This window comes from Solea senegalensis, linkage group LG8 (genome assembly GCF_019176455.1).
Source record: "Solea senegalensis isolate Sse05_10M linkage group LG8, IFAPA_SoseM_1, whole genome shotgun sequence".
NCBI lineage: Eukaryota > Metazoa > Chordata > Actinopteri > Pleuronectiformes > Soleidae > Solea > Solea senegalensis.
The window spans coordinates 13,957,683-13,975,903 of record NC_058028.1 but is presented as its reverse complement, the minus strand read 5'-3'; the positions used below and the strand labels follow the sequence as shown (position 1 = coordinate 13,975,903).

General features: G+C 40.6%; 1 protein-coding gene across 1 annotated transcript; it reads right to left on the bottom strand.

Moving 5' to 3' along the window:
- Positions 1–488: 488 nt before the first annotated feature.
- Positions 489–17,887, bottom strand: mnta (MAX network transcriptional repressor a). Its single transcript, XM_044032549.1, has 6 exons — positions 16,396–17,887; positions 11,351–11,957; positions 10,875–10,916; positions 10,560–10,671; positions 4,094–4,286; positions 489–3,594 (listed from the first exon to the last, which is right to left on the bottom strand). The coding sequence occupies exons 1-6, from the start codon at positions 16,466–16,468 to the stop codon at positions 2,798–2,800; spliced, it is 1,824 nt and encodes a 607-aa protein (XP_043888484.1). The 5' UTR covers positions 16,469–17,887; the 3' UTR covers positions 489–2,797.
- Between the last annotated feature and the right edge of the window lie 334 nt (positions 17,888–18,221).

Here is an 18,221-nt window from a genome sequence, read left to right as displayed (position 1 = left end):
CAATGACTTTTTTGATTAATTTTTGGACGACATGCTATACTGTGACTTTTTTGACAGATTTTGGACGACATTCTATACTATGACTTTTTTGAGGGACCTCAAAACCTACCTAACCTCAAGACCTACCTAACTCAATGCTTATTACGGAGGACGATGTCCAGTGGTAACAGTACATATTAGTCATTTGTTGATGGTCCCCAAACTAGAGGGATGGATGAATATAAGACATGTGAATATAACATGTGAATATAAGAAAATGCATTATTTTAATAATAATAGTGTAGTTCCTACCCGATCATCTGTGGTCCCGACCTTCACATGGTGGATAAAGCAGTGGAAGATGAATAATTGAGTTTCTAGTTTGTCATAACATCCTGAAGTAACATCATTCTAATATTCTAACCCACGGAGGAGGAGACCTAGGTGTTGTTGAATTTATATAGGGTGTCTAATTTTACACTGAAATAAAAAAGCCTTCAAACATTTTCAAACATAATACATTTTATTATTTAAGTATATACATATATATATATTTTTTTTATAAATTTGATATTTTCCCCTGTTTACACAATACATTTAGATCTTGATGCAGCCCAACATTTACAGGCTATGTACAACTTAAACTTTCTCCATAGGGAAAAGACAGGTATATTGTTGCTTCTTCAAGTACGTCAATCCCTGTTAACTTTTTTCCACTTTTTGTTTCACTGCAGTATGATTTAAAATGTGTTGTGGTGTTTGGTCAGATTTCTTTTTTGCTTACAATTTGAACATGTACGCAGAATTGTCTTCTTTCTTTGCATTTACAGAATTTAAAGTCCCTGCTGTAATCATACTGCATCAGAACAAAACACAAAAAAATTAAAGGGTGACTACTTTCCAAAGTGGCCAAATGTGGTATCAACATGGGAGGTCTGCCCTGATATACAGCACTGAACATGGTCCCAGGAAAAGGAAAAAAAAAGAAAAAAAGAAAAAGCTATAAATGACACTGAATCAAATGTATTCTCTGAACAAAACAAGAAATAGTAAATCTTGAAATACAAAATCAGCTTTAAATGTTACACTCAGCATAAATGGCATAAATAAAGTATTTGCTTCCATTAAAAACAAAACGGGATAAACATCCGAGTGGGCTCGTCGTCAGTATCAGATCAGTACATTCAAATTGAATAAAGAAAGCACAGCGTGTTGCTGTGCTCACCTGTGGTTGTGCTGCTCGTAGAGACTGACAGAAATTAATTTTCACAGTGATAACTTTGCAAAAAAAGGATGGTAAATACAAAAAAAACATTGATTGCATTGACGTCACTTTGTGTTGAACCAAACCAAAGCTTCAGCTTTGTGCCAAAAACATTTCATGATGTTCACTACATAAATTAAGCCATGGCGTGCATTCACAACATGCAGACACACAGTCGGTTAACATTTGAACCAACACGACGGCAAACAAACACTTTACTACATTGTATAGACCTTTGAAAGGTTTTTCACATTCAAAATCTCTAAACACTGAACTTTATTCACTTATTTTTTTCTTTAATCTTTGACACAATTAGCATTTACTCACACTAACTGCGTTCTGGTGTTTATCATTAGCCGTCATATGTAGATGATCATAATTGACAAAAAGCATTTTTTAAAAACAAAGCAGCTGTGACTAAAACAACCTCATCCTAGAACGTGCTCTTGTGCTTAGTGTACAGTTTAATGAACAGATACTAAGATATAACAATTTGATTGTCCTTTAACTCCAACACAAAAAAACAAACCTCTGTAAAACTGCATAATTATTTTAGTGACATCCATCAGCAAATCAAGTTTTTTTTTTTTACCATCATCCCAAAAGGATAACCGTATTAAATAAGCACACACATCCAGCAGATGGTGCTATTACTGAACATGTCATCACAGGACTGCAGCTCCTGTGTGGGTGGTTGGAGGCCAGGCCAGGATTTTGCTGCAGCCCTGCAGCATGTGCCTCTGCTGGAGAGGAGGAGCTCAGATGAATCACATTCCCAACGTGTTGGATGTGACTGTTCCACCACTGAGCCGCAGCAGCCTTTTCACTACATAACCTGACATTGGTTCATCCACAGCTGCCAAAGAGATGAGGGGGAGTTTATCCACTGTTCTACAGACACGTTATAGTGTACTGGCAGCACAAAACTGCACAACTCTAGTGAAAATGACTATTAGGGCTATTGTGGTATAGATTTTCTCTTCTTACCACATGAAGTTGAGAAACCCTCCATACTTCAGAGAGAGAGAGAGAGAGAGAGAGAGAGAGAGAGAGAGAGAGAGAGAGTGTGTCACAGAGTACAACATGTTCCTTGAGACTCATCCGCTTTTAAATTGGCTCAGTTTAAACTGTTTTACTTGCGTTTTCTCACTTTAAATCATAAAGTTAAGTGTGTGTGTTTGCAGTAACGCGACAGCCCTAACAACTAACACTCCTTCATCTGTGATAACAAACCCAAGGTGAAGTACTGAAACTGCTGCTCTGCCAACCAAGTACTGCCCCAAACACACATCATGACTTTGACCCACATGCAGCCTGACATATCCCAACATTTAGGATTAAAGGGCACTGTGGTAGTTTCTCCACATTGTTTTAAGGAATGTTCGTCTTCTTTTTTTTTTTAACAGCTGTGATGTACTGTCACTACACGACGGATCAGTGAGGCGTTTGGCCGTTCTGTCGTCACAGTGGGCTTTGTTGATGGCCTGGTCTGTGGCCCGTGGTTGTCCCCCATCGCGGGGCGTCTCTGTAGCCTGGTGGTCCTGCTGCGAGTGCTCAGGCCAGTTTCAGAGTGCTGATGGGGAAGGAGGGCATGGTCACCATTGTCACAGGGTTGAGCACGGTCTGACCCACCAGCTGTGGGTGGTGAGCCACCATTTGGGTGCTCACTGCTGTCTGCTTGCCAATGATGGTGGCGGTCGGTTGGCTGGGTGTGGTGCCATTCATCTGGGGGTGGGCACGGTTTATTGTGTGGGTGATGTGCCCAACCACAGCTGATTGTGTGACGGCCACCGGTTGGGGATAGAGGGCAGGAAGATGCTGACTCAGGTGTGCCACGGGGTGCACGGTGATATGACCGATGTGTGGGTGGCCTGGGGCCAGATGAACAGAGCTAGTGGTGGAGGGAGCCAAGTGGGCAATGTGTTTGTGTCCCCCTCCCTGGATGACATGGTTGACTGCTTGGATGACTGAGGGATGGGATACAGAAGCGTGGGCGATCACTGTGGGGTGCAGGCTGGCTGTGGTCACCACCTGTGTCTGGGTGGGGATCAAGGGCTGACTGGGAACGGCGGGAGTGCTAGATGCCGTGATTGTCAGTGGAGCTGCAGGCTTGGACACAGGCGGTGGAAAATTCACTGGCTGAGGCTGGGGCGGGTGAGTTTTGTGCTGGATGGAAATGTGCTGGGTAATGAAGGAGGTAGAGGTGGTGGCGGGTGTCAGTGTTCGGGTTTGAGTGGGTGCTGCACTCTTGTGCAGCTCAGGTTTCATGGTTTGAGGCACGGTTGGTAAGGCAGTCTGTGCTCTTGGTGTAGTCTCCACATCTAGGTCATCATCCATAATGTCTTCACCTTCTGCAAAACAATCAGATGAGAGACTCAACTTTTTACGCCCAAGGCTGATTTGATATTGATGTGACAATTTGCTTTTCAAAAACAACACAAAATCACATTTTAAGCTGCAATAGGCAGGCACACTTTGATATCGTCGCTCTCTGTTATCATGAAGCATAAGAATAAAGAAACACGTTCATTTTATACACAGAAGAAACTCTCTGCTGAGCACTGGAAGGGAACTGTATGTAGGTGTAGTGGAACAGCCAACAGGAGTGTCATCTCATTCTCTGAACTGCCCAGTGATGTGTCAGTGTCTCCCGTCACTCTCTAAACTCCCTTGTGATTCATCTAAACCTCCCATTGAACAACAGGTTTAATTGTGAGGCTGTAAAAGGAGCCCAGAGGAGGATCACTTATGCTAAAAAGGTCATTATGAGAATGGTGATCAATAATCCCATCAATTTAATATTCATACAGGGGCAGGACTGTAGAATGCCCTCTATGAGTGTCAGCGTACCTGAGGCAGTAGAGGTTGAGGCCTGGTCCTCTTCAGGCTGCACTGTCTGACGGAGCATGCGATCGATCTCAATCACATCCATCCACTGGCTCAGATCGTTCTTCAGCTCTGCTAATCGTTGCTGCGTTGCTATCTTCTCTCTGGCCAGTCGCTCCATGTCGTGCTCATACTCCTTCTCTTTCCGCTTCAACGTCTGAAAGAATAAACAACATCAAATGCTCAAGTCACTGATTTGTGAAATCCTGAACAAAGCAAATCGATGCTGTGAGGCTTATTTGGTTCAGTTTATGGAGTGTAACATCCAACATGTCCACGTACAACCCTGTCTTTGTGAAGCGGTGTATCACAAGAAATAATGCACATTACCATATAAGGACATCTGCATTTTACAAGGCTGTCAAAATCTGCTCCACCTTTACCTGCTGCTACATGTGTGATGCTGTTGCAATCAGTCTTTAAAAACTACAATTCAGTGCTAAAATATATACTTACTCACTTTTTCCAACCATTTTATAGCACTGAGGGTGTACTTCAATGAATTAGCAACAAATGCTATAATCAAGAGTGATGATAAGTGTGTGAAGTGTTAAGAAGATACTTCTTAACGGTTCTTTTACTTTTGTGAAATATGACATTTCTTAAATTTTATACAGGCAAACATTTGCATGTATGACTTAATGAAACTTGTATAACCAAACTGATCTCAGTACACTTGTAAAATGTAAATCCCAAGTCTATAAACCTTTTCATGTTCTGAACAGTAGAACAGCTTTGTGATACAGACCATGTTAACGTACTGTGCTGATTGTATGGAACAGATCCATGACATTGCTCGCCGGCAGTCAGTCAGTCAGGTATTATTTGAATAACAACATGATTTACAGGGGCAACACTATCATCAATCCCACACAGACAAGCACAGACACGGACATAAAGCTTCAGTCACCTACAAGGGCAGGAGTACATTTTGCATCATAGAAATCATTATTCACAACAAAAAAAGTACAAGTCACTTCCAGCAAACACTGAAGGTTGCATAAACCAATTGTTGACTTTATAGCAAGGAATATGTTCAACAAGTAAAGGCTGTGTACTGTTTTGAGAGAAACAAAATAAAAGACTGATAAAAGGGGGGAGGAGATGAGCATGGAAAATAAGAGGTGCTTCTAGGCAGTGGCTTTCTGTGACCCAATTTCCTTAAACCTGTCAGCTGACTGGGGAAAAGAGAAAAACTGAGCTGCACTTCCCTGTGCACAGCAACAGCAGGAAGTTTAATGAATTCAAATTCAGCCAAATGTAAGCTTAAGTCAATAATAATGTAGTGTAACACACAAGCAACAATACGCACTGAAAAAAATAGCGTTAATTTAGGAATTTGTGTTTTCAAATGAAAGCCTTTATATAATTTATTACTCATCACGTAACCAGTGCACTCTCTGACCAGAAGGATCAAGGAAATGACACTGTATGAAAGGTGTGACTAGTAACCTGATGACTCAGGATCATTAAACCCTGACAGCAGACTTCCTGCTAGAGCTCAGGCCACTGTGCATTTGTGTGTGAGAAAGTTGTCTATATGGTTTTAGGCCAACAGCATGCTTTATTGTCTGTGCATGGGTTATGTCAGCAACTACAGCACAATATACAGTACATGTGCACAAATAGTCCAACTGGGACAAAAGGCAGGCCTTCTTTGATTCTGCACCTTTCTAGTCCTTATCCAGGATTAGAAACGCTCGGGCCAAGCAGTCAGTGTTTGGGCTGCAATCCATGGGAGCGTTCACACACAAAAACAAATTCAAAAGGAGGTCCCGTTCACATAATTTAAAAAGAGAAAAGCCAGAAAAAACTAAACCCACGACATCTCAATGCTGGGATTATTCCCTTTTCATTGAGATATAAGAGTGGAGAAATGTTGAGTTGAAAAATCCCCGTGCACATTTTCTTGCTGGAAAAAAACTGCTTCTGTACTGCCTCCAAATTATTTTGACTTTTCACCACTGCAATTTCTTTTCTTTCTTTTTACAACATATACCAATGCAATATAATAAGCTGAAATCATTGTATATAAAATACTCCTTTGTCCACTACAACAGCTGGGAATAGTCGTTCTTCAGTCAAAACACGTTATCTGGATCCTTGGTCTCCGCATATGAGGAACCATCTTTAGTTGCCATGGAAACAGCTACATACCTCTTAATGTTTCCTTGGTAACCTTGAAGACCATGCAAAGCATGTGACCAAAAAGTGCCTCGTATACTGAGCCGTCAAAAAAAAGGGGTAGAGATCTCTTTTAACACATAACTTAGCAGCAACTATTAAAATAATGATATTCAAGTACATGCAGTGCCTGTCTCACAATGGTTGTGAGTACGGTATAATGTGATTGTATAGAGGGTGTAAGAGTGTGGAACACAAAGGACCAACTGCCTTGATTTCACCCTCATGTATTAGCATGCAGACATACAGAATGAGTGGCACCACAACTGTTCATGCCACATTCTGTGACTCATGAAGAAAAAATTAAAGAGGGTAGAAAAGCTCCACAAACAACAAGACCCACTTAACTCCTCTGTTACAGTCAGCGCTGCTGATGGTGAATAAAACAAGCAAGCATCTCCTTAGAAACTGCAAGGTCTGAGATTAACCAAGACCTGATAGCAGTCTATAGCAGATGGATCCCACATGACTTCATCATGACCCTGTTAATCATGTCACAAGGTTGGTAGGACACGTTGTGCCAAGTACCTTTAGTTTGTTTGCACATGGCTGCACCTTCTAAGCCACCAAACCTTCTACAGAGACGAGGCACCACCTCTTGTCTGCCTTGTCTAAGTGTGAAAATCTAGACCAGCACTAGGATAGGTTGCATTATGAGTGAGCATGTGCGTGTGCAAGGTAAACACTGCTCAAGTGCTGTCACAAGCAATGCGAGTGCCAAGCACATGGCCCCACACAGAGCGGGAGAGGGAGGGCGGATTGAAAGAGAGCAATACAGGCTGTACTCACTGACTCACTTTTGCAGCAGACAGCACAAGGCTGGGTTTTCTTAAAGGGCCAGGACCTGTACGGGCCACATTACAGACATGCTGTACAGCTTGGCCGAGTGATCAGGCTTTCTGAAAACAGGTCTTGTGACAGTGTGGTAACCATAAACCCTTGTCTTACTGTGCCTTCCAGGTGGAACAGAATATTTCACGTGGTGTCACACTTCAACAATCAAAAGCTTGTCAGTGGGGGAAAAAAATGACTGCTTTTGCAAGATCATGCTTTAAATAAGTGACCTCATTTTCTCATCTCAGTTTACAAACTAACTGGTCAACAGTCCAGAACATGCTGGAATATTGTTAAACAACTAATTATAATTTATATATGTATATTATATATATATATATATATATATATATATATACACATATATATAAATATACATATATATATATATGTATATGTATATTTATATATATATATATAAAATAAAGCTTTGTTGCAGTACTCATTCATATTGGGAAAAAATAAGTAAGCAGGAAACATAAAGCTGTTAAATAATCATTGCAACCATTTATTAAGGTCAAAGCCATATAATCTAATCTATCATCAATTTTCCCTCAAGATAGCTCAACATGCTTCCGACTGGCAATGTGAGGATGAAAAGCAGAGGAGGGAGTTGTGTTAGCTGAGGGAGAAAGGAAGCACGAGCAGAGTAAACTGAACCTTGTGTTTACAGCTCATTGTTCCCTCCCCGCTGCTGGCAGCTAAGCCTGGTGGTACGGAAAGTCCTCTCTTTTGCAGCACTGGGCGGGGACCCAGCAATGGGGGTGACGTCACGCGGCTCAGGCTAGCCATGTGCTTGCTGCTCATGTGGCCTTAAAAGCTCAGAGAGGCAGGGAGGAGGGGGAGGGAGGAGCGTGAAGAGGAGGAGCATCAATGCTACTAGACTTGTGTTATAGCCTCGACTTTTGCTGTGCCACTACAGACAACACTCTTCAGGGACAAATGCAAGACAAGACTAAAAAGTAGTCTGTGTGAGCAAGATTTCTGCTCATTGTTAGTTGCCGAATCATTTGCTCTTAAAATCAAGTGAGCAATTTCAACCATGAGAAACTGATACTTACATACATACTTATAGTATAACTAGATATGAGTATCGTCGTCACTGCTACCACTATAGTATATAATGGGCAAGGTAAATTAAGTGAAATATGATGCTGAGCCTCTGACATAAACCTCCTGTCAGAGCAGGAGGATTTCTATTTTCACGTCTGCAATCTCCTCTGGTGCCAGACCACAGGAGAGAAATGGCAGTGAGAAGGTAGAAAACAAGAACTACCTTGTACCCACCTAGAAACAAGAATGTATACAGTTACGTCTCTCTCTCTCTCTCTCTCTCTCTCTCTCTCTCTCTCTTTCTTTCTTTCTTTGAGTAATCTGTTGATTATACTCTTGATCGGAGTATTAATCTGGTCCAAAAAAATGTTGCCTGCCTGAACAGACTGGCCCATGTAAAGGCTAGGTCATACTTTCCACATCTGTGTGTGTACAGAGATCAGTTAGCATCCCTGTGACATAAATTTGCCCATTTCCACGTTGGGCCTGACGGACCAAACCAATGCGGATGAATCTGTGCAAACATCCAATTTGATTACGCACCAACTGTGCATGCTCCCTGTCACAGAACAGCGCATCCATGGATTGCTAGACATTTCCCAGGTCATATCTCAAAGTAATTTTGTTGAGGAGCTTCTTTTTAGCAGAAGGTAATAAGAGTTGAGATTTTTCCCTTCATTCTATTTGATTCAGATATATCCCTTGTACTGCTCAGCCGGTAATAGGAAATAAAAGAGAGGCAGGTGAGTCTGCCAGTTCTTCACAACACCCTCAACCCTGTGTTGCTTAGAGAGGTGAAAGAAGGGAGGAGATTGGGTGAGGAGCTGTGCACCCACGCTGTCCTAGTTTCCTTCAATATCCACACACACACAGAAATAACCAGACTGCTGTGACTCAGTGCAACATATCAGCAGCAAAACTGTCCACACATAACAAAAAGTAAATCACCACAGTTATATCATAAGGATATAAACAACCACTTCTAGTATTGTCTTGTAACCTTTAAGGTCGCATTACTAATCAGTAGAGGTGGGAAGCTGTATCCGTTTCACAATTCGATTTGACTACACTTCAGAGGGCAATGATTCTCACTCACCTTCCACCGCTTTATGACATTGGGCAGAAGACAGGGTACCCCCTGGATAGCCAGTCCATCACAGGGTCACATATAGAGACAAAAACAACCATCCACTCACCTAATCCCCAAATCTGCATGTTTTTGGACTGTACGAGGAACCGGTGAACCCAGAGAAAACCCAAGCACACACGGGGAGAACATGTGGTATATAAAAAAAAACCCAAACGTGACACACAAATGTCTCGTTTCGTCAACAAACCAAAACTTCCTTTATAACAATTTCTTTGTCAAATGGAGCAAAGAAACCAGAAAATACTCACATTTACGAAGAAAACCCCTCTAAAACTTAAAAAATCAAAATAGTTTATGATTCATTTAGTAATTGATTTATCAAATATTCATTTCAGCCCCACCCTCAACTATTGATTGGTGACTCTTGTCCATAAACCATCTCGTACTATTTGTCAGGATTGTTGTTTCAGTGGTAAAAGAGGTTGTGTTTCGAGTCGTATGTGGGGACCCATCTTTGAATGGTTCACTGGTGTCCAGAATTTTTACATCAATAATGTGTCAAAGTTACAGAAGTAGGCCCTCTTTCAGGTGCAAGTCCTTATTCTCCGCCTGTTTAGAATGACCTTGTTTTGATTCTGCTCGTTTCCCTTCTTTGCAATAACCTGGCCGCGCCTGTGCCACATAGAAGACTGCAAACCATTGTCCAAATAATGTCAGCTGTGGCTTTAAAGAATTCAGTTTATTTCATCTAGATCCTGAACATCAAGGCTTCCCAAACAATATTCAACTTAAGTAAGCATTTTATAATCTCCTCTCTCAGCAAGCGACCTTCACCATACCTGGCTTTCAACAAAAATCCATGCTGAGTGGCAGAAAACATAAATAGATATACAAACAACACCTTTAAAAGAGACAGTTTGAAGTAATGTTTTATGAGGTACGACACAATCAATGTGTTTTATATACATGACTCTGCTCTGTACATGTCATGTGCCAAGTGGCATGGCTGTGACAGGGGACAAGTCAACATTTTTATAACCACTCAACAAGATATCTCTATATATGTTTGACACTTTATCTCACCATTAAGCAGCCTTTTCTAGAAATTGAAGACACTTGCCATACATATTAGGGTGAGATATGACCTTGTGATTACACATTTGGTCTTGCAACTTTCAGCTCTACCTGAAACCTGACTTCATTTTAAAACCCCTCAGAAGTTTACACATGTAAAAGCAAAAAAACACAATCAATCACAAAGCAGCTTACCTGAATATATCTCAGAGCACTTCTCAGCACACTCAGATTGGAGGTCTTCTTCTCATCAATGTTGGGGATGTTCTTTTTCAGCGTCTCGAAGCACTCCTTCAAATGAGCTCGTCTGAGACACAAAACACAGAAGCGCCGGAACATGGGACATTAGAAATGGTAAGAGCAACACTATGCTGCATTTTAACATCAGGTGCGCACAAAGATAAACTAAATTGAAATTAAAATGACAGCAAACAAATGCATAAATGGAAATACTAATAACCTCAGATCACTCTCTTAAAGGAGGCCCTATGATAGACAGGCTAGACTCACCTGTTCTTCTCAAGCTTGTTATGCACTTCTCTTGTGCCTGCCCTGTAAGAGCACAGATGAGAGCATGGTAAGAATTTGGTCTCCAAAAGGGCAACATGACAAAAATAATCAAAACTGGATTTCCAAATAAAAGGAAAATTCAAATCTGAATGTTATTTTGACATGCATGTATATGACACTTAACATGTCAACTGTAAAATGAAAGTCTATGTTGACTACCAGGAAACTATACAATTATTAATTTTATACTTTTAGCAGTGCGTTATCACTAGTAAGAGCTGAGCTACACAATGCTAAATTTAGCCCGTGCTTTGAGGTGTTTCAAGGGGCTGCAGGTCAAAAATACATCTGGTAATCATGTCTGACATTTGAAAGGTTGAAATGGATTGCCAAAACTTATCAAATCAATGAAAATCAATGACAGCTAAAGGCTATTTTAAATCACAGAGTGAACAGTTTAACAGGTGTCAGCTTACCCTCCTGGCCTTTTCTTGTTGTCGAGCTGGCGGCTGTCATCAGGAGGACTTCCCCGGCAGAGAGAGCCATTCTGTAGGGGAGCCTGCTGGAGGACCGGGCTTAGTTGTGAGAGTAAGGTGTGTTGCTGCGGAGGTGACACAATGGAGCCAGCAAAGCGCTGGGCCAGCTGCTGGTGTGTCTGCTGCTGAAGTTTGGTGTCATTCGATGGTGCGATGAGCTGATGGTGGTTCTGGAGTGGCTGCTTGTGGCCGGGGGTCAGCACAGATGTTTGGTGGTCAGGCTTGGGCTGTGAAGAGCTCAGCAGGGCAGGTGCACTTTCCTCCTTGGGGGAGTAAGGGTCTCTCTTTGGGGAGGCCAGTGGAGGAACAGCAGGAGGGGAGGGTGTGGAAACAGGCAGAGTGGGAGAGCCTGTGGGGTTGTTGGTGACCATGGGGATGGGGATGACAGTGATAGCCATGGTTGGAGCAGACAGAGTGGATGCTACAGGGGCTGGTTGGCACTGCTCTGCTTTAAAAACATTGTTGATGTGGGCTGATGAGTTAAATATTGCAGAGTGCCTCTGCACTGTCCACTGCTCCAGATGAAACGTTTCCTTAAGTTCATCCTCTGTGGAAGGACAAAGGACCAGTTAAACAAAAAATATGTATTATGCAAGTTACAGCAGAGATGGTAAAGTGGATGACAAAAAATGTTAAAATGAAATTGAAATACACAGTACACACACTACTTTAAAGCTGCAGTGCAAAAAAAGTTGTCATTTCCTTTTCCGGTATTATCATTCTGTTTAGTCTTCATATACAGAAATTATATTTGTATGATGCATCAATCATTTGAAAGCAATTCTATCAGACCTGACTGAGGGAGAATTTATGTGTATACAATGGTAGTACAAAGACAGGCAAGGGGCAGGAAGCCTTTATCCTGTCAAACTGCTGAATTAGCAGGTTTTGATGAGCTATAGAATTGACTTCTGAAATTATTTTTTTTTTAATGTTTTTGGAGACTTCTCAGGGTTCTCACTCATTTACTTAACTACCTCAATGCTGATATGTACCTCTGCACATGACGACAGAACATTTCTTTTAATTTAAAGAACTCAACTAACAACCTGCAGGTTTGCGTCAGCAGTAAAATAAGGACAAAGGTCTCACAGCGCGAGCAGTGGAAGCTCAGACATCAGGAAATCATTTGTGCCTGCCCGTTCAAGTCTCAATCTGATGATGTGCTTCTGTTTCACAGGCTTTGTGACTGCCTTAGGGGTATGTGCATTTTTCTATTTGGAAAATATTTCATAGCTCAACACTTCCTCTATTCAAAGAAGGTTGATGCTCTAAAGGAGAGTTGCTGCTGTAATATAATCAAAGTCACAGTCCATTGACCACATTGTGTTTGTGGAGGTGGGTGTAAGTATACTCTATATCTAGAATATCAAAAAATGTAAATTTTACAGTATACATCTTGGTGACAAACAAACAAACAAACAAAAAGAAATTGTCTGGACACACTGCAGAGAAAGGGGCCGTCTAACTGATGTGAATATTGTAGTATTCGACAATAAAAGCAGAGTCAGAAAGCTGCTTTCAAAAACATGTACTGAACTTAGGAGATTGTTCAAAGATGCTGCATGTGTGAACCTAGAAGTTGCTCCAGGGACTCCCATCAGCTCCCTAGGCTAATCCCCAAGTTAATGTTCGAGTTCCTGCATACTCAAGTTAGATGCAACCTACTCACCTGGGTCCTCTGGAGATTCTCCTGCTGTTGTAAACACGTGTCACTCTGACAATGTACCACTGGGTTTGTCATACACGAACGACAAGCTCTGGATAATGTTTTGACCCAAGTCTCAGAACATTACCCAGAGTTTGTGTCTAAAAATGGCATTAACCAGCACCATGCTCCATGTACTAGCTGTCAATCACACTGGTGTCCACTCATACATGCTATACATGCATACATACATACTTTGACATCTATTTTCCTCTAAATGGAAGCAAATTTACAAAACTGAGATCACATGCTATTCAAGATGATTTTAAACTAGTTTTGAGACCATTTTTACTGTGCTTATTTTTTTACAACCAGTGGAGTCACCCCCTTGTGGCTATTAGTATACACACTTCCTGATAAGCTCCAGCCGAAACAACCAGAAAATGATGTCCACTTTCAATATATGGTCCATGACTCTTGTAGAAGAGGGCACCTTTATAATGTATGAATGTATGACAAAGGGACTGACTTGTTACTATGACAGCTGTGATGTTGCACATTAGAAAAACATGTAGCTTTCATAAACATCATTCTGATGGTCACTACAGCAATACACAACATCAAAATTCAACTGTAACATGTCACATATAACACAGCGATCTATTGCACCACTTATGGGTATCCTTCAACAAACCACCAAAACTTTTAATTATGATGACGATTCTATTTCTGCTTTCAGCCATGCACTAAAGTCCAGGTCAATTTCCTAAATAGTTCCCTATGTGAAACTGCAAATGTCTTCACTTGTTCTTCTACATTTACAGAAACTTTTACCAGAACAGTTTTTCCATTTTAGGTAAAATCTGAAAACCGCTTCAGTTATTCACATCATGGTTATCAGAGATCATTTTGCCATATAATCATTCAATATTTCCAAAACTTGTTACAAGGGGACCAACTTTTAAAAGATAACAAATCAATGACCTAGTTCACAACAATAATAATACTGAGAAGAACAAATAAGAGCATAGTATGTTTCTATTTAATGTCATTTATGCAACATCTGTTATTTAAATATATCTCTAGAAATTAGAGTTTTTAGGGGATAATAATAAAAACAATGTCTCCAGTAATGGCAGTAGGGATGAAACAATTACTTGATTATTAATTGGTTACTAAATTAATCGTCAACTATTTTGACAGTTGATTAATCCAACTTTTTCCAACATGCATGTATTGACAACTTTTTAAATCGGCATAGAACAAAACAACTAAATTAAAAGGACAATTAAATTGCACCCTTCGTGATTAGCTAATTGCAAGTTTCAAATTGAAATTTCAATAAAAAAATGAATAATCATTGAGCCCCATCAGAGAGAACATTCTTGTATGTGACATTTTACTGCATACATGCATAGTTTACACTGTCAAGCCGTTTCTTCAAAGCAAAAAAAAAAAAAACGCTCAAAGGAACAAGATGTTCCCGTCAGTGTGCTATCCAGCTTTAATACGCTGTAACATGACTTTCTATGAGAGGCTGGTCATTTATGGTTTTCTAACTCTGGCACACACTAAGCTGGAGTTTCTTATGAAAACCATTTGACAATCTTACAAAAACATCAAGCGTTTCTATAGACATTATATAACTGCAGCAGCAACAGCACGTAGGAGAACACTGGCCTACTTTACTCCACACAGTGACCTGCTCCTCAGTAGCAGGGGGAAGCAAGGTGGAGGAAGGGGGGGTGGGGTTCTACTCTCCCAATGCAGCATGGCGGCATGAGCTGTGAGAAAAACAGGGGCGCTCACTCTGTCCCTGTTCTGAATGCCACAAATGTCTTTGAAATTCTACAGGGAGTGAAAATATAACCTAAAGTAGAAATTTACATAAGTCACTATTAGTAGTATGCCTAAAACTATGGAGGATGAGAAATTATACATTCATAAATGAATGAATAGATAAGTAGGGAAATGAATTAATAACTGTATATATCAAACTATTTCCTATTTATTTTAGTAGTTTGACTACTTGGGTCTGGCAGAGAACAAAGAAAAAGAAGAAAAAAACTGAAAATGTGAAGAATGACAGCAAAACCAAAGACAAACAAACAGAAAAAAATTGTTGTATTTCTCAAAGACATCACGTCTGCTAGTCTCGATTTCTTTATCAGTTTTCATTGGTATCTAAGGCTCTTTTTGGGAATACTCGTCTTATAACACTACATATTATACTATCATTAATATCATTATTATTAGTTGTAGTAAAAGTAGTAGAAGTAACAGTAGCGGAGCTCAGAGAAAAAAAACTACAGATTGTTTAAATATCAGAAATATGTTTAAAAAATCTGGAGCATGACACTCTTTAAAGTGGCAAGTCATCTGTATCATAAACAATCTTTGGGAGGGATTGCCCAGTATGCACGTGGTGAAAGGGGCGGAGCCCCCCAAACCACCCACCCACACAGGTTAACACGTAAGGGGCGTGGCTGGAGCACACACGTCATCCATAGGCACTCGCTTCACTCGCGCCTGGAAGGCTAGATAGTTTGTTTGTTTATCTATTCATGCATTTCCTTCCTTCCTTATTTATTTATAGAGAACACACGTGAGCAACAGTGTGACACAAAATACGGCAGCGAACGTGCTAAAGTAACAGCAGAGAGAGGAAGTCACTTGATCCCAGCGGACGATATCAGGTCATTATGTAAAAGAAGCGCCACCGCCCTTTACCCCCCACCCCCGTCGTGTTTTGGATTTTTTATTTTGTTTGTTTGTTTGTCTGTTTGTTTGTTTTAAGTGTTTGATTTCAGAGCGTGCAGACTGTGATGCACACACAAACAGGAAGGAACATGATGTGACAAGTTCACAACGACGCTGCTGCTGCTGTTGTTGCATGTAAACGGGGTTGAGAGTGTGCAGCAGGTTTCACTGCAGTAACTCCTGTCACTGCAACAACAACACATTTTTAACTCGGACTACAACGAAAGCAAAAAAAGTAAGCTTTCCAAACTCTGCCTACGTGTCTGCACGGCATTCTAACAAACGTGAAAGTAAAACTAAAACAAGCGAATGCTGATTTCCCCTCAGTAGCGTTTCGTGTCGTTTTTATTTACACGCAACAACCTGCTGATGTTTGTTCAGACAGCGATTAGTTCACAAAATAGCGCTGTTAGAATCTACGACACGTCGTTTTTTGTTTCCTACAGTCTTTGACTCAAATTAAACCTGTCGCTGACACGTTTTTTTTCACGATTTGTACGATCGACACACAAATCACAGGGACCACAGGAGAAAATGACACAAAACTGTATTTACGTGTAATAAAATATCAACTTACCACGTGCTTTCTGTTGTAGCTGGGCTTGCAATTCCAAAAATTTGGCTGCTTCCAGGAGCGTTTCGATGCTCATTTCTGTCCCCGTGAAAAAAACGGTGTCTTTAGTTTTCTGTATCTGGATTTTATTTCAGTTAAAGCCGAAAGGCGACAGAGTAAACGTGATAAACACCCGGGCAGCACAGGGAGAGGTCCCCAGACTGAAGCTGTAACCGGACACCCCCGCCAAACAAACTCCACCACGTACTTACGTAGGGCAGTTACAAACAAGATGGCGCTCAAAGTAGTAAGGAACAAATAAGGGTTTGTGAAGCACGCACCGTTTGTAACCGCCCACACACATTATCACCACGAGTCAAAACACGGAGCAGGAGCAGCAAGCTTTGGATGGATGGGATTCACTCATGAGTTCACGTCCCACAACAGGGCTACGTTCACATGACCAGACTCAAGTGACTCAGCCGATTTATGTTTAATCGTTAGCACTCACACAGTGGTCACACAGTGGTGCGAGGACCAACTGGAATTCCTGGAAAACAAATTATCCCCAAAGAATCGCATTTTTGAGGTAATAAACATTGACGAAAATGGACAAATAGGTAAATACGTAAAAAGTGCTGCAAAATGACTGACTAGCGCCCCAAAGGTGAAACCTGGTAGGACAAAACCAAAACTTAGTTTCATTACATTTGGTGGAAAGATGACACACTGCAATATGAACAAACAAAAAAAGTCTATCTGGGCCATGGCCTCAACTCAACAGGAAGTCGACCATTTTGAATTTGGCCTCCATTGTGGTGATTTGCATGTTTAGTAAATGAACAAATTATTAAAGGTAATAAAGTATTATAGAAAATATGCTGTATGAATGGAAAAGATGTAGTGTACTTTATGAACACAGAGCATTAACTTGTACCAACAACAATTTCTCCCAAACAAGTGTCAAGTGTTTGGTCATTCAAATCTTGTTGCCAAGTAACTGATCTAAGCAAAAAGCAGAAGACATATTCATTGTCTCTACAATTTATAAGTAACTATGACTGCAGTAAATAAACATCTGATATTGTACTAGTCAGTGTAAAGAATGACAATAGCTTTTGCACAAATGATAAAAAGCCAAACATTATAAACACACAGTTGGGACAGCGGTTGAAAGTAAATAAAGAGGTTAAATACCAAGTTATTGCAATTTTTTTCCACTTCTCTACTGCATGTCAAAGTCTAATCTTGTATATGCAACTAAAGTTTCTTAGAGAAACTTAAATCAGTTTATAGATATATTCATGACATGACATGTAATGTAATTCAGATACATTATGTTTCTGCTAAAATAAGGTAATCTCCAAACGCATCTTATACCAATCCAACGATACATGACAAACATGTCATGCAACTGGGAACACCTTGACCTAACCACAACCTAAATTTTAGCACCAAGCTTAATAATTTCCTCAGAAATGAGGTTCTGCCGCATTAGGACCAGGTTTTGGTCTCCATGAGGACTACTGGTTCTGGCAAGGTCAGTGTTAATGCCAGAGATGACAAATACAAGTATACACACATGCACTCACACACACACACACACTGGAGGAGTCAAAGTCCTGGAATAACCAAACATGTCATGCAACTGGGAACAATGTTGTTGTCTGTGACACTCCACCCACCGGTGAATGTGCAAGCACAGACAGACACATAACCTTTGATATTTAAGAACCTCTTTTCTTGTTATTATTTGCTGGGCTCTGTGTCCGTTACAAAACAATAAAAATATGTTTCTATAATACAGATGGTTAACACAAGAACAGCCTGAATGACAAAGACTGTTTGTG

What these genes read in the sequence shown, in the direction of transcription:
- mnta (XM_044032549.1), bottom strand. Translation starts at nt 16,468, where the DNA reads ATGAGCATCGAAACGCTCCTGGAAGCAGCCAAATTTTTGGAATTGCAA. An exon ending in GTGCTCTGAGATATATTCAG is followed by an intron (nt 4,287 to 10,559) that starts GTAAGCTGCTTT and finishes TTATTCTTTCAG; the next exon opens with ACGTTGAAGCGGAAAGAGAA. An exon ending in CTCAACCTCTACTGCCTCAG is followed by an intron (nt 3,595 to 4,093) that starts GTACGCTGACAC and finishes ATTGTTTTGCAG; the next exon opens with AAGGTGAAGACATTATGGAT.